At 40.4% G+C, this 21667-nt stretch overlaps 1 protein-coding gene across 5 annotated transcripts in view; it reads right to left on the bottom strand.

Moving 5' to 3' along the window:
- cald1a (caldesmon 1a) overlaps window positions 1-20438 on the bottom strand; it is a 68216-nt gene extending 47778 nt beyond the window's left edge. For 2 of the 5 annotated variants that reach the window (XR_014908080.1, XM_085385909.1), the window contains exon 1: window positions 4794-4818. Coding sequence is in view for 3 of the 5 variants with exons in the window: in XM_085385909.1 (XP_085242035.1) it covers window positions 4794-4796 (3 nt within the window). In the remaining 2 variants the exon portion in view is untranslated. Of the gene's footprint in view, window positions 1-4793; window positions 4902-20286 lie in introns of those variants that run through there. The other 3 variants (XM_085385910.1, XM_085385914.1, XM_085385912.1) reach the window with 3 other exon arrangements.
- Window positions 20439-21667: the final 1229 nt, after the last annotated feature.

Genomic DNA, 21667 nt, shown 5'->3' with positions numbered 1-21667 from the left:
TCTGGTTTACACTGCTGTAGTGAGTGTTTGGCTGAGTAAGAGGGGAAACCCCAGTGGTTAATTTGTAAATCACAACACAGAGAGTGTGCTGTTCTGTTATGTTAGGGGAAAGAAAAAGTAACCGAGCGCATCAATAAATTCAAAGCGCCTGAAGCACTTTAGACAAGTCCTAGCTTTCATAGCTAAAGAAAAATGTCTTTAAAAACAACACTTTTACATAGATTAACACGTGTTTGGAGGTGTTTTCTTTACCTACCATAGTCTTACAAATTGCTTTCACCACAGTTATCGTTATCCTCACTTCAAGCGTCTCTCCATTACTTTGCATGTCAGTTTTGGGAGGGGACACGATGATTATTTGACTGTCCAAACAGCTAATACTGTGCTGTTACTCTCAGGTAACCCTTGCTCCAGTCACCATCTACAAGGTTAGTCTGCAAGTTGATGAATTTGTGTTTGAGTGACTGTGATTTCCACAACAGCTCAGGTGGGAAAGCTTAGTGATTGCAAAGACTGTTTGTTTTACTCATGATATGCCTTTTAACTTAAAATATAATAAGATATTTGACCTTACTTTGAATCTTTTCACTTAAATACCCCCCAACCGGTTGCAGATGGCCGCCCCTCCCTGAGCCTGTTCTACCAGGTTTTTTCCTGTTAAAAGGGAGTTTTTCCTTCCCATTGTCAACAAGTATTTGCTTACAGTTGGTCATCTGATTATTTAAGTTTTCTCTGTGTTACTGTAGGGTCTTTACCCTAGGAATATATATTGTGATACAGTGCTATATAAATAAAAATGTAATTGTAACAAATAAACAGTAAACTGCACACAATATCAAAAACATATTTTTGTGTTTATAACTGATCAGGTCATTGTGTCCATGTCCCCACATAGCAACAAAAATGATGATCCAAACTACAAAAGGCAAGCGCCCCTGCAGTCTCTAGCATTTATCAGCAAAAAATGTTGTGTAACTTCCACCTTACTTTCTCAAACCGCATGTGTTGTGATAAAGCAGAGATAATAAATAAAACAGTTTCAATTATCTCTCAAAATGACAAATCTTTTTTGGACAGGAAGCTGCAGCTTGATACTTTCTGCATTCTTGCGCTGCGTTTTTTAAAAACAAATGATTCTCAATGCAGCATACTTCAGTCCCGTGTTTTATTTTCCACTGTCAGCGGCGATAACACAGCTGAATTCTGCAGGCTGTTATTGGTTATATATTTTGACTGTGACTCACTGTTCTTTTAATATTTTCTCCTCTTCCTCCAGAGCACATGCATGGGAGTTTTGTACTGTTCATCACACTTTAGGCTGCGCAAGATCCAAAGATATTTTGCCCTTGTTTTTTCTTTTTGCTGAGAGACAGCTTAAGACACCGACAAGCTTCACCGGCTAACATTCCCCTGCAGGCTGAGGGTGTGTTTACGTGTCCTTAAACACCATGCCTGAAGCTAAGTCACACTTAATTTGCAATAAAAATAACACCAGAACACGCCATCCATCATCTGAATCTAAGCTTTTTTGACTTTCAGGTTTGATTGCACAGATGTTCCACCTTAAACTGCAAACGGGTCTCTTTTATTCCCATTTATGAGGAGATCTAACTATATCCGGCCTCAAAATCTTACTTGAAGCTCTTAAAAGTTTACCACTGAAAAGAGATGATAAATTCTGATTTGTCAGCTGTTGATCCAATTTACCAAATGAAATCACTGCTCAAATGGAGTCGATGTAGCAGTTGGCTGAAAAAAGGAAAGGCTATAAAACACTGTCTTGCTTTTAAATGTTGGTTTTAAGGGGTACATTTGCATTAAGAGTTGGATTCTTTCTGCCCAAATCATAAATAATCCTGCAACGTCTCTGTGAAGCAGCAGCGGTCGAGAGCCAATATAATTCCGCTTCAGTCTTTGACTTTTTAAAGGCTGTGTCCCTTTTAAAAGTGCACTTTCAGATGCTACACCCACAATCATGCAGAACTGGGAGAAAAAGCATTCCAAAAAGTACAAATCCCACACAAAATAGGGATGTTTGGACGGCATCAAAAGGCTACTGCTCACTGGCAGTGCTCCATATGACCAAATATGGAAAGAAAAAATGCTGCCTTTTCCCGTAACCAAACTGGGAAAAGGGAAAAAAAGGGAAGGTTTTCTTGCATGCTGTGTGCACAGCGAGATAGAGCTCTTACACTCACTCCGCAGTGGCCACAGAGCTGGCTCCTTCCCAAAGCAGCATGACTGATGGTGATGTCGGACCTGCCGTGACATCTCAGCCAACACTGTCGGGCAAGCGCACACAAATACGCAAACACCTGCACGACTCAGGAGTCATGAAAGAAAGGCACACCAATCTTTTGGCTGCGGTGACGTTTCATTTTTAAACACACAAAAAGCTTTCTTCGCTCTCGCATATGAGCTCTATACCATTCTCAGCAATGCACTCTGAATCTGAGCCCCCTGGAAGGGAACATTCCTCTCTGTGAAAAATCCGCCATCTCCAACGCCACAGTTCTCTACTTCAGTTAGAAACAGTTTGTTTATCTGCCCCCAATATACAGAGTGGCTCTGACACTCTCCTGCCACTGCCTAAGAAATTTCACAAGAAACTTATCGAAAAATCTGAGATTTATTTTTTGTTTTCCTCCTCCTTCCATCAGGAGGGCGAAAACCCCCCTGAAAAGAACAATAAATAATGAGCTTGTGTTTTTCCAAAACTGCTTACTAAGTTACTCAACCTTTGTATCAAACCTGAAGTAACACTCTGACATCTGAAATAAGCTTAATGGCTTACCTTCTAAGGTGTATATGAGAACATGGATATCACTCTCATGATTGTGTGATAAATGACTGATTTAACATCTTTTACAGATTTTAAACAGGGATGCAGCTAGCTTGACTCAGTAGGTCTGCTAGGCCAAATGTAAAAAAATAGCAAAGGAAAGTATTTTTCACAATCTGAAAGGAGTTTCGAAGAGTTTGGAATTTGAGAAATACATTAATTTGGTTTCTGGCCTTGTGTTAGATAAGAATATCTCATATCCCTTTGCTAAACATTCAACTAAACCCAGAATGTGACTGTAGGTTAGCCTAAAAATGCTACTATGGCTCTTTTAAAGTGATTAGAGTGATTAGAGAGATTAACATGAAACACTACATGTACTAAGGTTAATTTCCACCATGGAACCCTACGCTAAAAACTTGTCATCGGTTTAACAGTGTCTGTGAAGCTAGATTTAAGAAAACAGTTTATGGTTATAGTTTTTAGAGCATGTTAAGCATGTGTCATTACTTGGTTGGTCACTGCTAATAGCTTTACATTAGTTTATGTTAGCTAACTAAGGACAGAACTACAACTGAGTGGAAAACAAGGACACTAAAACTAAAAAGCAGTAGGTCACTTTTGTGCTGCCCCTGGCTGCAAAAATGGGTTTATGTTAAAAAACCAAGGACATACTGTCCACTTTCACTCTCTGGCTGTTAAAGCAGTAAGTGTTTTTTCACTGTTGGCTAGCTTTGCTGAAACAGCCAACTGTTGGCCTTAATGTTAGCATTTGCAGAACATTTTAGAAATGACAACAGTGTGGAGGAAAACTTGTTTGAGCCAGTTGCAATGGTGGTTCACCAGACAGACATGCTGGAGTCAGACACTGTTTGATCTTTGCTCATCGGGTTGAGTGTACAAAGCGCCACAATTAGCTGGCATAGCAGATGTCCGCAAGATGAAGTCAGCAATATTTTATGCAATAAAGTAATCCTCCTTTTCCCAAGCACACCCAAATAGTTCTACATTGGCTAATTGTGCATCTTTAATAAGAAGAATGGCTGCATCCAGATATGTAAGGAGGGCATCCACGGAAAAACTGCTTGCTGTGCATCAGTTTGTTGCTCATGGTTGGTCACCAGTGGATATTTCAGGCTCTAGGTGACTAGGATGCCAACATAATCTTTTTCCCACACTGGTAGTCGCTTCAGTTGCTCAACTTGAGAAATTGAGAAATTTTTAGCACTGGACCTACCTACATCTTGTCAGCAGCTCTACAGCGGACATTCCAGGCTCCAGATACCTGATAACGCTCCAACAGATTCCCTATTCTGTCATGGTTGTTGCTTCATGGTTGTTGCTTCAGTAGCTTGCCTCAAACTTAAAAGTAGTTTAGCTTGTTGCCTGCCCACTTGACATCACAAATGCCGCAGTCACACTAAATGGGACGGCAACCTCCTTGTGACCAGCAAAAATTGGTGATTGCCCGGTAATCGCATTGATTTGTTTCCCTTTTGGTGACCAACTGCAAGTAGTTGCAACACCTGTAGCCTCTGACCATGCAAGCTGCAGTCCAGACTTGAACGGACTAAAATCTCTGTCAAGCACATTGGAAAAAGTTTGCAAAGAATCTAATTTCTAAATGCAGACAGATTGCTAACACTTTGCAATCAAGGTGAGCCATTCTGTGCTAAGTGTAACTTGTCTGAGATATGTCTGTTTGCAATAGGGGACTCAACTCAACTGGTTGCCAACTGGTTGCATTCTGGTTATCTTCCTATTTAAAAGTAAGGTTTCTGAGCGCCTACTACAGAGCCTTTTGTGCAGCTACTTAAGTTGCAATGAGTGACACCTGGGTAGACCTGGCGGGTTATGGTAATCCTAGCATATTTAATTTGAGGTTCCTCCTCTATAAACCCAATCAGTCTTAAGATGGGAATTTTGACAACTCAAAAAACCCAAATGTAAAAGAATTCGGAAAATACACTTTTATGCGGGTTAGGTCACATGAAATTAAATGTTTTATTACCATGATACTTTTGACAATGAATGTTCTTTGCTTTGCTGCCAAGCAATGAAGAGGGGAGTGAAAGGCGATAAATAAGCCAATCTGGCACTTTCCTCCTCTGTTTGCTCAAGATCCAGGCAGCCTTGGTTTTCAGCGCAGCACCCCTCTTATGTAAGCGTCTCCTTGGAAAAAAAAATATACATCAGATATTCTGGTGCAAATATCCAGAATGTCAAATAATCTCAATAAATATGCACCCCTGCACTTGACATGCAACATTAACAGTCTGTTGTGGAATTCCACAAGGACATTATAGTCAAGCCCTCATCTTTTTGTCATTCAGAATCAACTGCAATGTCACAACAAACATGTTGTGAAGAGGCAATACAGTATTAAAAAAAAGACTGTAATAGCATCAGAAAAGACAGGAATAAAATGAATATATATATGTAATTTCTCCACATCATTTTCCTGTCAAAACAAAGCAGAGCTCTGAGGAATATAGAAGGACGTCATCATCGAATCATCCAGTACCTCAGGGTGCACTCTGACACTTTCAAGTGTATTAAATGGGAGGTTAAATAAATAATGACAGACAGATGCTCAGTGAAGTCAAAGACAAAGAAGAGGAGCTCAATACAATAAAAAAACAAACCACACAGACAAATAAGATTCCCGGGTACCTATAATAGCCTGACATATTCATTATCATCCCAACATTAGCTATGTGTCAAATGGTATCAGCATTTATAATGGCCAATGAATGAAAATAAAATGTAAATTTAAAAATGTAAGGAGAGATGGGAGAAACACCCTTTAGTCATGTCATGAGTGTTGACGTTGCATAGTTCCTCCACCAGAGGGCACTCTGGAACTCACATGTTTGGAATACTGCCACAAACACAACAGCCAGTTTATCTGATCACACAGTAGGTAAACGAGTAAATAAATAGCTAGAAATGCTAGAAAAATCTGTTTATGTTTTTTGTATCTGAAAGAAAAACAATATTGGGCGATATCAGGTAAAGCCTGCCAATAAATAAGGCTCTTAAAAGAATGTGAAGAAACAAATGGTGTAACCTAATGCCCAAACAATCTATGTATTGTGTTGAAGAAATTTCAACTTAAGTTGAACTATGGCTTGGCTATACTTTTATCTAATTCTATTTTTGTACCACAAGAAGGTGTAGCTAGATATAACTTTTTTAGAAGCATTTTATGGGGATAGCATTTAAAAAAGCAGTTAAACATCACGCTAAAATAATGCCCCTGGTGGCCAAAGTTTTTGTTAAATACAAATGGTAATTCTAAAAAAAAAAGTGTCTTTAAGGTTCGAGGATACCTCTAGCAGCAATGGAGGAGTTTTTCTTTCACACATGAACATGAGACCTGTCACGAATCCCTTCCTCGCCCTTCTCTCATGTCCATTTGCAGCCTGCTCTCGTTCCTTCAGGACAGCCTGTCTTGACACCTGCCTTCTGTCAGAGTAAATGAGGCCCGGGCAGGAGTCTGTGTCTCCTCAACAGGACATTAATCTGCTACTAGTGAGCTGACCGGGGAGACTTGTGGAACCAGAGTGCTGATGTATTGTGAGTCTAAGCACTGCTACTGCTGACACCACAGCTAGAGAACGGAAGAGAGAATATAAAAGCAGGATAGAATTAAACTGAAAAGATCTCAAGTAAGGATAAATTGGTTTAGTTCCTTTTTCTACAGTAAGCAGCTAAAAGATCACAGTTCCAGTTAACAAAAAAAATTAAGCCTGGCTTAAAGGCCTTTGAGCAGGATACTGAACTTTAATAAGAGTAAAGTCATCCTATATACACACCAAAGCTCAGTGACTGAAAAAGTATAGGTGATTAGCAAGAGCCACAGCACCCCACTGCCTCTGGTACACAGGCAATAACATGACATGTTGGAAGCATTAAGGGAAGCATAAAAATGTATTTCTCGTTAAATTTGAGAGGTTCCTGATGCGTTTCTCTAAGGCAAAAACTGGAAATAAAATGGATCTGCTAACATTTGTGACATGCTTCTGGCGCGTTGGATGTGTGGCTCTCTCCGTGGCCAGGGAGAAATTACACTTCGGTGAGAGAAGGGGAGAAAATTGGAAAGATGACCAACCCCCCAAAAAAAAGAATAAAAAAGAAGGCTGAGTGATTTATGTGGCTGACTCAAACTGTGCCACGAGAGAATGTCTTCCCATCATGCCTTACATGGAAACATGCATGAGGGGAGAGTGAGGCTGAAAGGCATGATGCAATGCCCCTGCACACTGAGAGCCTGTTGAAAACATGACAGCTAAGTGAAAATCCTGCCACGAGTTTGGGCCGTTTTATTTGTTCGAGCATGCATCACAGCCCTATCAGGAAAACAAAAGGGAAAATGGCTTTAACAGAGGACATATTTATTTAAATCACTCCTAAATATCATAAATCTTTATCTTTCCTGCCTTGTTTTTGCATACAAGTCAGTAAATCATGCGGTGTGATGCCAATTTTTTTGAAGAGTGCTGCAAGGCTTTTCAAGGGTATTGCATGACAAGGTATTTTTCAAAATAAGGGGCTGCATTCCTGGAGAGAGATAGGAGGAGATTAAGGAGTGAGTGGGTGGGTGGGGTGGTGGGAGAGCAAGATGACCTGACTGAGTAGGCCTATTACTCACACTGGATGTGGAGTGATCCCCTGACGCTGCTTTCAGTTCAGCCTTTGTTGGAAGAAAAAAAGAAAAATCTGAAGGCTTCTTTGGGGAAGGTGCATCTACACAAGTCAGTAAAGAAGGTATGATAATAGAGAGTCTCTCAGCAGAGATCGAAGAGGATGTTTTGCTTTAATTCTTTGACTCTGTCTCTGGGTATTCATGCAGACGTGCTCTCAGTGAATTGATGCAGGACCAAACTGCTTAATGGTGGATGCGCTGGGACTCCTCTTCCAGGTGTGGAGATGAGAATATGCCTTTAAGTGGAATACTCAGAAGACGTTTGATAAATGGGCTTCAGTGGCCATGACAATGACAGAGACAGCATTCAGCAGGTTTAAGTTACTCTCCATACAAGTCTGCTGAGTATGCTTGCACCACTAATGTTTTTGGCCACTTGAGAGGAAACTGTAAAAACAACACGTGACTTTTAAGCTACTAAATGCCGCACTGTGAAAGACTTGTATTAATATTTGTCAGTGTGCCTCCGTTTTGGGACCCCCCTAGCCTTCAGTGCACATGCATAGAAGTCTTTTAAGGCAGGGAAAGCAGCAACAAGACCCACAGCACAGAACAGAGCAGGTATCAGTGACAGGTTGCAATCACACAGGCCTAGAAACTATTATACAACCATCTGGTAACCACTGTTTTGCACATGTCTCACTCTGTATATTTTATTTTATTTATTTTATATATTGTTTACTCTATTTAATTTGTAAAATATGTGTACACACACACACACACACACACACACACACACACACACACACACACACACACACACACACACACACACACACACACACACACACGTAGAAAAATATTTAGTATACACATCCAGAAATGCATATACTATTATATATTGTACCTATATTTATTAGTTTCAGATGTAGCCATTCTTGTATTTTGCTTGTTTACATTATTGTATTTTGCACAACTCTGTTGCTTGTGAAGCTCGCACACAAGAATTTCACTCACATGTACTGTACCAATGTACCTGCACATGTGATGTGACAATAAAAGTGATTTGATTTGATTTGATTTGATTTGAAGGCTGTGCTACTGTCTGTAAACAACTGTCCAAGTTGTAGTGAAACTTGAAAAAGTGCAACACAAATTAAAGTAAAAAGCTGTGGTAAAGGTGGGTTGCAAAGCAGCTTGGAGCAGCTTGCTCTAGTAACTGTAGGCATGCTAAAGATACTTAAAATTGCACGAGATTTGCAGAATAGTATCAGCTAAGCCATCTAATCACATGAGCATAAAATCAGCTGTTATATGCTGATGTATTATGATTGTGGGCTTGGTTTGGCTTCATAGTCAGAGTGTGAATTTTGTGTATTTTAATGTATCTGCCATCCTAGTCAGCGGGAATTTGTAAATTGTATATCATTTTACAGTAATACTTCTATCAAATGCAAGCGTCACAAACTGAACATTTAAAGAGTACACTGAGGAAAAAGTTAGAATAAGAAGGACTTTGATGAAAAGGCCAAATCATAGCTCTTGACAAAGGGCTGCAGAGGTCAGCACAAAACTCAGCCAAATACACCAATCCTAATCCCAGTCCACCTCCACCAACTGTCGCATGTTATGAAGGGAGCTACAAATACAGACCAGTAAATACAGTAATCCTGTAAAGCACATGTGTTTCAGTGGGTTTGCAGTAACATTTTTCAAGATATCAGAGCACTGTTTTTGAAACAGCAGAAGCACATTCTCTAAGTGAGGGAGCTCACCTCGCCATCCAAAAGATACATTCCAGCCTTTTCGTACCTCAAATCCTTTCAGGGCTCTGCAGGGCTGAGGTTCACTAGCTTTACCCGATCTCACTTTCGTGCATGGCTGTGCTGAATGTTGCCTTATTAGTGTGGCAGCCAGCCAGCTAGGATGGGTATGTCTTTGGCTCCTCTAAATCCCCGTCAAGGTTAAAGGCCCAAACGAGGGTCTTAAGGACTAAAACATGATCCATGTAAGTTTGCAAACGCAGACACGTCGAGCTATGCGAGACTAAGACACATCGTCACACAATTCTTAACACAGCTCAAGCATAAGATGAAGTCTGAGCGATGAAGCCGAGGTGACTATAGCATGAAACCGCAGGAGATCTCTGCACGTACTTGAATACTTCCTTCATGAGCGCTTCAAAGGAAACAGCCTCCCTGAGGACAGAGACTCATCTTTGTGAATGTTAAAGATATTAATTTTCTCCTTTTGGACCAGACATTGGCATTTCACATACTTGCATTAAAAATGATCCATAATCTGTATAAAGCATGACTGTTTAGATTCCAAAGTGAGCCCTAGCTCTAATACCCAGAGTACATAACAACAGAGCAGCTTTCTTTAGACTTGAACTCTGCTGTTCAGGAGAGCTACCCCACGTCTGTCTTCTCTCTTTCTGTGGTTATGTGACTTTGGGATCCACTGCCAGAAATTCCAGGAAACTCTAGAGCTTCACGAGACATAACAAAGCTCTCTCTCTTCCTCAGTATTTGTCTCATTACACTATGTTCCTCTGTCTGCCCCAGCAGGCCTGGAAGCTCTGCAGCTCAATCTCCCTGGGACGAAAAGTAATTTAATTCAGTGACTGATTGACTCATATCATATCGCTATAAATGCTGGCTTTCCTTACTATTAATGCCTATGCTAATTCTACACCAAAGACTCTTTGGACCATGGAAGGCAAAATCCTTGTTGAACGCCATTAGCATGATGTGGCATTTACCACTAAATGAAGGATAAAATTCAGCTTCAGAGGTTAATATATGTGCAGTATTTAAGCTTCTTAATTCCTAAATTTATTGGAGTAACACATATCTAAGACAGGCATGAAATTGTAAATAATTGAGCAGTGCTTTTAGGAGGCTTCTCTTGTTGCTCCGTTGAGATTGCTGCAAGCTTTTTGTAGCTCATGGCAAAACTGGAAATGAGATTTGGTTCACAAAGCAGCAGCGCTTGATGGGAATAAATCCAAAACCACATCCAACAACCCCACCACCACCACCATTACCACTAATCTGTCCAAAGGGGTTCACCCATGTCCTCCAGTTGGAAATTTGTGCTATGCATCTGGGTCAACTCTTTTTTTCAAATGGATAGATGCCAGCCTGCCTGAATCCCCTCATACACATGCACCTACAGAAATACCTATGCACTCACCACCCACCTTGTGTTTATGTTCAGAGCTTGAGTGACTGGTATTTCATTTCGGCCTGCCCCGAGCCCTTTTGCACAGTTTGGCTTGGCCGGTGTACCATTACTGGTCATTAAGTCTAACCTGAACTAATAGGGGCCTATTTTCCAAGGTGGTCTCCCAGGTGGCTGTTACAGGAGTGAATGGCACCGCGCAGCTCAAGGCTCAACTTAGGAATCCAGAATCTTGTGAAAAAGCCGTCGTTGGGATGCAAGCCAGACACCGTCATATATGCAATGCAGTCTCTTTGATAACAAGCACCCATTGTTCTGGGGGTGGTGGGGGGGTGGGGGGGTCATCTGGGTGTTTTGTTTCTCATTAAGGCACGTTTAATGAGGCCAGTCATAATAGGAACCCTACCCCATCCTTAACATGCACTATATTACATTTGAACCTTTCTCAACATCTGAACAAATGAACCGTCCATTATCCTTCTGGAACCCTGAACAAAATGGAATCAAACCAATAAAAACAACAAGTCAATGATATCTAGCAGAGCTAAATCTATAGAAAACACCTTACTACTCTGTTTGCAGATATCTTATTTTAACATTAACATTTTCATGTTTTAACCGTGCTCAGCTCCAATGTGACATGTGTCATCATTAATCAGAAGAGAAGGAGACATTAGTCTAGAAGCGGGGGTAATTAATCCGCGCCCACACTCCATTAGATGTCATGCTCAATTTGTGCTGGAGAGCTGTGTACTGTGTAAACAAGCAGAGACGATGGGACCCACAGCTATTACTCCTGAATAGCATGGCACCTCAGGACATGTCCTAGTGCTGTACCCCCAAGAAAGCTAAACTTACTTGCTGCATAGTTCAAGTGGATAATACAGCTCAAATTGTAAGTAAAATGAAATGAATCCTTGCCCGTATTAGATAATTGCGATCATGTGGTGCTTTTATAGGAAATTTGTGAACTCTGATGTCTGATCAGAGGCTAATCGTATGCATATGTATTTAGTCATAAAAAAAGTGACTGGACTTTAGCACTGTAGCCAAACTATAAGCCTCCAACAAGGTTAAGCTGCAGTAGGGCATATAGTATGAATCAGCCCTTACTTTAATAAGTACCATTTGGCTGTCACCTCGGCGGCTGTAGAGCTGCTCTTTTACAGTAAAGCCCCTCCAGTACAGAGCTGGGGTTATTCAATAAAAACCTGACTGAGTGTTTCTCCCAATCACCACTGGCAGAGCTCTGATGAGGTAAAAAGCTCTTCTATGCCAGCCTATGTCCCTGCGGAGCAGTGTCTGATTAAAATGGTTTTCTGAGGCCATATTTTTGTTCTCCTTGTCCCCTTGCCAGACCCGAGTTTGAGTACAGAGAGAAAAACTGACAAATTACCTAATGCTCACTGAAACGAATCCACAAAAACAGATCTAATCTATTTAAAGGCCTCCGATAGGTGGACAGATGGGAGCAATGTTTTTTTGGGGGGGTGAAATTGGTGGTATCCATATCTCAAAGTCACTGGAAAAGAGAATGTTGAGTGTATGCCTGAACATACTGTACATTTGTTACTGGTAGTGATGGAGGAAAGACTTTGCATCAGCCATTCTGTGATTTGATCTTCACCCTTAATCACTTTCACACCCCTCCCCTCCCCACACTTATCTTTTCGACCCCTCTCCACCGAACTCCTCAGCCGAACAGGGCAGTGACATGTGAAGTGGAAAGAAGTGGTAACAGCGGAGTGGCCTACTAGCTTTTGTACTCACCCGTCCTCTCGCCTTGCTTGTAATACATTCCTGAGCAATCCTCGGAGGCCCATATGTAAACGCCTGAGTATGCTTCTGATTAGGAGGCACAAAGAGTACACTCTATAAATGCACTCTTAAACAATTACCACTGCTCCCAACTGCAGCTCCGACACAGGCCTCAGACTGTGCTGCAGCCTATTCAGGTGATAAAGTTGGATGTGGACCATTTACAACAATGTGCCTTGTCTTACTTTGAAAATCAGATTGAAAAAGGTTTGACAAGTATTATGAATGCAAATGCTCAACAAATGCTCAACTATACTTTCAATTATTAAGGACTGGTTTAAAGTTCTGTCACAGAATTTAATGCATAGCCGTTATCCTACAGAAAATTATAATCCTTCAACTTGCTTGCACTTTTTTGATTCACTCTCTGAGCTTCCACCACTGAATGGCCTATAATAAACACAGTGCATACTACCTATCCAGAACCAAGGAGCCCATTTGGTTCTGGATAGGTACAACCAAACCTGAGAGCCAAAGCAGACCACTATCTAATAAACAGATTCGATCTTTCACCACCTTAGCATTTTTATGTGGATACTGGTACGGTAATTTTAAAATCAGATATTATTATAATATTATATTCTTTCAGACATATGAAGCATACATAGATTTCTCTAACATTTGTTGTTATGTATTTACTTGTGACTACTCAGAGCAGCTGGTTGTAGTTCCAACTGCATTGCTAACACTAATGTTGCAGAGTGCCCTCTGGTGGCCAAACTATGTAACGTCACCACTTACCATATTGTTGAAGGGTGTTTCTCCCATCTTTTCATTCCTTTTCAAATATTTATTTATCAGGCATCATAAATGCTGATACGACAGATCGGCAAATAGCTGATAGCAATCAGCTAATAAATTAGTCGGGCTCTAGAAAAGACATTAAGTTAGGTTTTCAGAAATGAAATGTTAAATTAATGATGATGCTGTCGAAGTTGTATATTTGTAACTTTTGGCAACACATACAATAATTAACTAAAGTTTTGTTTCCAATACATCTACTAAGAACTTTTGAAGGGATGGGTGAAATTCCAGAGAAATTAATTTATCCTTCAAGTCCTTAGGGGGTAGCACTTTCTGAAAGTTCAGGAAGTTTAAGGGTGGGGCTTGCAGTACAGTCAGTCTCTGCATTAGCCACTAACTTTAAGTTGAGAGAGATCCCAAAGATCCCATTATGAATGAAGTTATTTCACAAAACTATATGTAAGGACAGTATTTGCTTTTTAATATCTCAGTGGGCTTGCTTAATTTTATTCTGTCTTTTGGCTACGCTGAACATGTAGCATAAATCACCCTTCCACTATAATGAATGAAACTAGCTTAATCGAGCGTAAGAGCATTTTTGCCACAGAGATCTGCTCTGCCCAATTTAAAATACACAGCCTTTTGCCATGTTTAGCCAAAGCACAAGAAAAGATAAATTCCACTTTGCAAACAGTGCTTTAAACTGCAATCTAAACACAGACAACCAATGTTCTTTAGGGACCTTTTAGTTCTGTGGAAAAATTACATGGGACTAAATGTCTGGATATTTTGGCTGAAAATGGTTTTGTAGTGTTGCCTTTGAGGCTTGTTTTCACTGAGTCAGAGTAGTCAAAAGAAAGCAAAAGTTAGAACTGGAACTTTTACAGGCATTTTAAATATGATAACTTCCTCTATTTGTCTGTTATTTGGCTTACTCCATAAACTGATTTATCTCGACTCTAGGAGGAATCAAGAGTTTAATCAAGCAAATGACTGGCAGATTTCTTGTTAAAAATAATTGCTGGTTGCATCCCTAAATACCTCAGCAAGTGTGAGACCCTCTCCTGAGATTTTACATCAATGAATTTTTAAACGCTTAGAACTTGGTTGGAAAAATAACACAACTATGAAGCTCATCCAAAAGCTGAAACTGAATTACAGTAGAAGTCTGACTCATGTGAATATCCATGTAAGGACACAGTGATTGTTTTATATGTATGAGCTAACTCCTCTACCATCATTACAACATGCAAGCTTGATCTCGCTCTTGCCAGTTCTCACTCCCAGGATGGCAGACGTCCAGCACGGCCTCTCCAAGCTGTCCTTTAAATTCGCCTTTCGGCACGTTTAGCGTTTCTACAGCCACAAGCATAAATCCAGCAGGCCTATAACTGACCTGCACAATGCTCTGTCTGTCTGTCTGTCCCACCCCCCGTGTACAATTCATAGTCCGGTTAACCTTGCTAACCGTGTAAATATATGACCTCACTAGTCATATGTTCACACTGAATGGTATTTTTCACACACTCCTCTGGGATTTACATCACCTTATTACCTCCACGTTCCCTTAATTCCACATTAACAAAAAATATGGGACTTTTAAAGTGCGATTTAACAGGCTCTTGATTAGCCCTGTTTGTTTAGTTTTGTGGACTCTTTCGGGAGGAAGACGAAAAGCTGAGAGGAGCAGGGAGGAGGAGGGGAGGTGAAGAGAGGACATAGGAATGGAAAGTTGGCAAAGAGATGAAGCTGGGTAAATGAAAGTTTTATCAATCATTTATTCTTGAGATAAATTTAAAGAAAAATAAAAGCTTAGGAAGGATATATTGGTGCTGAAGGAAAAGTAACGTAACTGCTATGAGAGAGGGGCACACAAGGTGGCTTCTCTGCCACAGGGACACACTGTGCATCTCTGGAGTCCCAGCGGGAGGACGGTGAAGGAAAACACAAGGCCAATCAGCTAACAAGCTAACATAGACATTTCCTGTGCTTGTTTTATCAGAGGAGAAGAAGCCCAAAGGCTAAATGTCCCCTCTCAACAAGGTTGTACACTTCTCAGAATAACCTGCTTTGGGAAACCAAGAGGAGAACATGCAACTTTTTAGCATGACATCAGAAATGCTGCTTAGGATTGCTGACCTCACTCTCACACTATCAATCATCGACAAAAAAAAACAATGAAATGCAGACCACGTGGGGAAAAGAGAAGATTTTTTACCTTTTAAGATATAAAGCAAGGCTGCCTCATGAATTTAATCATCTCCCACTCAAAAATCTAAAGATTTAGTAAGAGCTAAAGGATCATAATATTCCTTTTTTGTGTTTTTTTCTATAGCTATGAAACTTCTGGCAGAGCTTGGCATCTGGCAACTAGCAGATGGTGAACCAATATGCCAATTACCAACACTGACATGCCGTGCTGCCTATTATTCAATCTGGCCTTGAGTGATCACACTTTCAAGTCAGAAAACGATACGAGTGAGAGGTTGATCTAACAAACCCTCTCCATCCGAGTGTGACTAAAGCTCAGAGGAATTCAAACGCAGGTCTTTTGTGCCCACATGACTGCTTCAGACGGGGCGACTGAAAGTTAGTTGAGAGTGAGTCTGAAAAGGAAAGGAAGCAAAAGACAGCTCGATCCTAAAGTGTGTTAAAGAACTGCAGCTTGGAAATAGCTATGAAATTGTGGTTTGGTTAAATAGGACTGAATATAGTGGCAAATCTCTTATAGGCCAAGGAAAAAAGAAGAGGAGCAGAAGAAATCTCCATCACCCAAGAGACAACCAGAGCCTAATTGTAGAGTGAACAAATGCCAGAACATCCAAGAACACTTTGCTCCCACTGCACAACTGTTCCATGTCAGTTTGGCTGCAAAGCGAAGAACAACAAACAGCATATGAGCCTAAATTACACACGGAAATGTGTCATGGCATAAGAGATTTTCCTCCTAACATGGAAAATAACAGGAATTTATATATCGCAAACATCTTCCAAGCTCTTAAAGCATAAATAAACATCTTCTAAGGTTTCCTTCACAAGCAGTTAACCATCCCTACCAGTTTTTACCTACCACTTGCTGACCGCCATTACCCAGTGAAATAGTTAAGAATTCTTCCCCAACCCGACATCTGCCCGTCTGTCCAAGCTCACCAATATTATACAACTTAGTATGCGGTTCTGGATGCAGCACATCTAAATTACATGCTATCAAATTCAAAAGGCAAAAGGAGGGGGGGGGGAACAGCACAGAGTACACTGTAGGGCTCGAGTCCAGGACCAAGAGTCCCCTGAGTGTTAGCTACACGTCAATCACAATCACTTCAAAATGAGGTGAACCCCATCCTACTCCTGCTGTTGTCCAGAAGACAAACTTAAAACCTTCACTGACGTTTTTTCCCCCAAAGCAAGTGGTGCTCACACTAATGACAAGGACAACACTGATAAAACAGGAAGTGCTCATTTCGCTTGCGGTTCCCCAGCATAGCGGGGCTGCCTTTCTATCTCATGCCATATTCTTACAACAAACAAATCTGCATGAAATTAAGCCAGCGGGCAAAAACACTCGAGCACAGGAAACATGCTTGACATAGTTTCACTGGTCCGTTATGAGAAGAAACCAGAAAATAGCTCTGGCACCTGCTGTGCAGAAACAATGTATGTTTGGACTGACGTGTCTTCATGTTTGGAAAGTGTACCACATGGGGAGTTTGGGTAAAAATAAAAGAAAAAGAGAAAAGAATCGTCTGATCATTTGTGTTTGAAATTTGCCTCTGTCAGTTTTCCACTCTATTCAAATTTCAGTTGAGACACTTGGTTGAATGCCTTGGCTCAGCAGTGCTAAGAAACTACTGCCTTGCAAGGGAAACTCTGGATTCTTGCTTTGGAATATGATGCTGTGGTGGATTATGAGTATCTAGCATTAGACTTCAACAAAGCAGCCACATATATTACATTCATGTAAACAAATAATTAGCATTTCTTGATTTTAGTGAGAATAAGGCACAATAATCAGCAAACGTCTTGAGTTAAATCAGCAAGAAAAGAAAAATGGGATGAAAAATGAGATGGAGAGAGTGAGCGGGAGCCAGGATACAGTAACTAGAAGCCTTTCACCGCACTGTGCAGCTCAGAGCCAGACTCCGGAAATGCATGGCAGTGTTCCCTACATCCTGCCTGCCCAGCCCTAACCCTGGCCCTCGCCCACACTGCCAAACCCATGTTATCACTCTGTGCAATTACCTCCACATTCTTCTGCACCCATATCATATCGTTCCAATTATAAATCCATACAGAGCACCACATTTCCAGTGTATGGCTTGCAGTCTGATGTGTGCTCTGTTTAAATATGTGTGTGACAGTGTGAACATGCATGCAAAAACCTTACTTTGGCAGTTGTCAGGAAGCACTTTAAAAACAAAGTGGCTCAACTAATCAAACAAAAAATTTTAAAAGCATGATTCGGCGACACGTATATAAACAGAGACGCATAGAGACAAACAAAAAAAAAACCCTAAACATTTGATCTTAACAGTGAGGAGTTGAGGGCTGTATGTTATGATGTGTTGGAAATAGTATGATGTGGGCTGTGTGGGCTCATTGCAAATTAACACATCTGAGTGGTTTGAGTGATCATCTTCATCCAGTAATTAAACCTTTCTAACTTGATAAGAATACTCTCTACTGTGATGACAACAAGCCAATCACAAGGCACAAAGGAGCTTTATTAAAAACAACACAAGCTTTGTTTAATGAGTATAAAAATGGCCTTCAAAGCCAGCGGAGGTATCACAATCTTAAACCTATGTCAGAGATTGTAAGGCTGTAAGTAATTTATGCATAATAAAAAAAGACAGTAGATGTAATTATGTAAACATTTAAATAGATACACATTGTTCGATCAGATCGATAGTTTAACAAGCTTTTTAGCAAGCTAGAAATTGCGGATAAATATTTACATAGTAGGATAAAAGCAAAGGCAGCATAAAACATGGACATAGCCTCAAGGTCAGAAAAATTACGCTGATATGGAAGTGCCTTAAAACGGCATTTTATCTCCAGGTCACCAGATGGCGATATCTGTGGTTGCAAAAAACCCTCTGGTCCTATAAAAGTCTAACCAAATAAAATATCTGTCTTAATCTCTGTAAACAGTTTTCTGTTGAGTTCTATGAGCTGAGTCTCTCATTTTGAATCATACTGAATAAAAAAAAAGATCGGCTTCTTCCTGTTAAAAGGAAGTTTTTTCTTTCCACTGTTGCCAAGTGCTTGCTCATAGGGCATTGTCAGGGTTTTTTCTGTATTAATGTAGGGTTTTTACCTTAAGTATAAAATGCCTAGAGATGTCTGTTTCTGTGATTTAGTGCTATACAAAGTGAATTAAATTAAATTTAATTAAACTGAATTGAAGTAACAGGCAAATAATGATACAACTGACTATATAAGTAAATAGTTGCACAGTTTGTCAGGGTCTGTTCTGTATGTCTGCTTCTTGGGTCCAACACACCAGTAATCATGACACAACAAAAAGTAACAGATAAATAGTACAAATATATAACTAAAAGTAATAGACACAGGTTGAACAGTTACCAAAAAGGAAAGGATGAATTGTTAAATGGTTAGCTAAAAGAAATATATAGTTACATAGTTTCTAAGAAGTAGTATTTGAAATAAATAAATAGCTATAAGGAATGGATAAGTAATGGATAAATAGAGATACAGTTACCTAAAAGAAATTGTTAATTACAAAAGTAATGGCTAGACTGTGGTATGGTGATCAAAGGTGTTAACTGTATTCCACAGATGAAAAATTTAAATGGACACAAAGGGAACATTAAATGAATGGCTGCTACAGATACCATGAGATGGCTGTGGGGTGCATAAGGTTGGAACTACTGTATTAGAAGTGTGTTATTCATTGCATTCCTGAGGCTATTCCAGTCATCTGTCATCAGGTTGCTCCTGCACCTTATAAGGAGCAGGAGGGCATTCTCCACTTGTTTTCCAAACACTGCGCAACTTATCGGATACAGTTTCATGGACAATTACTGTGCTGTCTGTTTCCTGAAAGTATTTAAAATGGAAAAAAACCCCAAAACCTTACAGATCAACCTTTTGCAGTTCCCTCCACCCTCTTACACTTACCATGCTTCTATTTCACAGATACTACTACGTAATAAAGCTGAGATCAAAAGACTTTATGCCCAAACTGAAGTACAATGAGAGCCGAAGAGAGGTTTTTTTTGCCTCCGGCGTGGTAGGATTGCAGAGAATGTCATACCTTGAGAAGAGAATTCATTTTTGACTAAGAAGGCCTGCCCTCTGAAAGACTGCCCTGTGGCTTTGTCTGCAGGAGATGCTGGACGTCTTTAAGACTCAAGCATTAATTTAAAAAAAAGAAATTTAAAATCTTATGTTCAGATTTGATCTTTTGAAGGGCATTTGTTGAGCTGGCATCTATACAAAGTTAGGATAACTGCCCTTAATCCTAGCTCTGCACACTTTACGAATGCCTTTCTAAACTAAGGGTGAAAACCACAACCTTCCTTTAGTGTCTGGAGGATGCTGTTGACAGAGAGTCAACATCAACAGGCCAAAAAGTAGAGCAACTTTTTCTTCAAACCAAAAAAAAAAAAAAAAAAACTTCCACCAGGCTGCACTGAGTGGCTACTTTGGCGATGAGAAACTTGCCCACCCCTCTTTCTTCCTACTGCCCCTTCATACTTTGTTCGCTAAAGAATCAGAAGGCGTGAGCGCGCATTGCAAGAGCGTGCATACGGTATGCTTTTCTTTATGCATCCCCACAATAAAAACACATTTTTAAAAAAGCTCTCTGGGCCTGCAGCTGGGAATCATGACGTCACCATGCCTTTAGTGAACCAGCAGCGTGAAACGCGCACAAAAGAGGGAGCGGCTCCCAGCCAAGAAATTCCGAAAAGTAAAATCAGCAGCCCATGCGCACAGCAGACATCCAAGTATGATAATCTGCCATCGTAACGCGGCCTATTGCATCATTGTTTTTGTTTGTTTTTTACGTCATCTTTAACTTTCCACCCACAAAAGGTCTGATATCGTCTGTAAAAGTTTAAAGTTGTTGTCTTTTTGCGCTTACCTGTGGATCACGACGGGACAAAGTAGAGCTCTAGAGTCGAGTGAGAGGAGTGGAGAGGAGAGGAGGGAGCCTAGTCTGCAGTCGGGTCCTCCACTACACTCAATGATAAAACCAAACTCAAAGCCCGCTCAAGCCCCTCCCACATTTTTAAGACATACAGTACACATCTACCCTTGGCTGCATTGTACGCTTCGGTCTGTTCTTGTAACGCCGAGACCGAGTCCAAAGTGAAAAACTCAGCTCTCCTAAGAGCTCGTGCAAAACTCCCAACATCTAGAGTGACTCTGGGCAGAAAATGCACACTTTTGGGGGGAGAAAGCCTTCTGGGATAAATAAAGTGTCAACAGAGATCGCATGAGATGTTTATCTTGGACAAAAAAAGGGGCTCACGGTGCAGACCAGCAGGCCCCAAAGACTGCATAATGTGTTGGCAACTGAGTTACAGAGTTCCTTTAACTGCTCACCATTATGTGAGCCATCATAACATGACAAATAACCACAGTTATCAAATTATATAACTGCTCAAGACATTCATTTATGCAGTGACTCTGAAAAGGCATGTGTGCTAAGTAAAATGAATATCTCATTAGCTAATGTTGCCAAGCTATTGACATGCATATGAGTCTTAGTGGGAATCCAATTTTCCTTTGATACTTACTCACTCTAGCAAGAATTATTTTTTTTACAGATATAAAAATGTCCCTGTCCATTAGAATGAAGTTTTTTCCTACCAGTTTAAGCAAACTCTTGGCTATAATTTAGCAAGATTTTGTCATTTGCACTGATAATGAGTTCTCTATACTGTCTATATGTATATACACTCATCAGACAGTTTATTAGGTACACTTTAATAGTAACAGGTTGGACCTCTTTTGCCTTCAGTTTCAGAAAGATGCTAGAAATATTCCTCACATATTTTGGTCCATATTGACGCAACAGTTTTACACAGTTCCTGCAGATTTCTCATTCTAAGACATCCCAAAGGTACTCTAACAAGCTGAGAACTGGTGACTTTGGAGGCCATTTCAATATAGTGAATTCATTGTCATGTTCAAGAAACCACTTTAGCATGATTTGATCTTAGTGAAACGGTACGCTATCCTGCTGGAAGCAGCCATCAGAAAGTGTGTGCACTGTGGTCATAAAGAGACATGGTCAGCAACAATATTCAGATGCGCTGCTATGTTGGTACTAAGGGGCCAAGAAAATATCCCCCACATCATTCAACCCCAACTAACCTGAACTGTTGATACAAGGCAGGGTGGAGCCCTGCTTTCTTGTTCTTTATGGTGAACTAGTGGCACCTGATGTGGTCCTCTGTTTCTGAAGCCCATTGTTTTTAGTGCATGATGCTCTTCTGCAAACCTTCACTGTAATGAGT

The sequence above is a fragment of the Rhamphochromis longiceps genome, linkage group LG17 (assembly GCF_057381845.1).
Source record: "Rhamphochromis longiceps isolate RC_006_pf linkage group LG17, R_longiceps_female_GT1.1, whole genome shotgun sequence".
Lineage (NCBI taxonomy): Eukaryota > Metazoa > Chordata > Actinopteri > Cichliformes > Cichlidae > Rhamphochromis > Rhamphochromis longiceps.
Note: the sequence above shows the minus strand (reverse complement) of the source record. Positions and strands in the feature narration are given on the sequence as shown.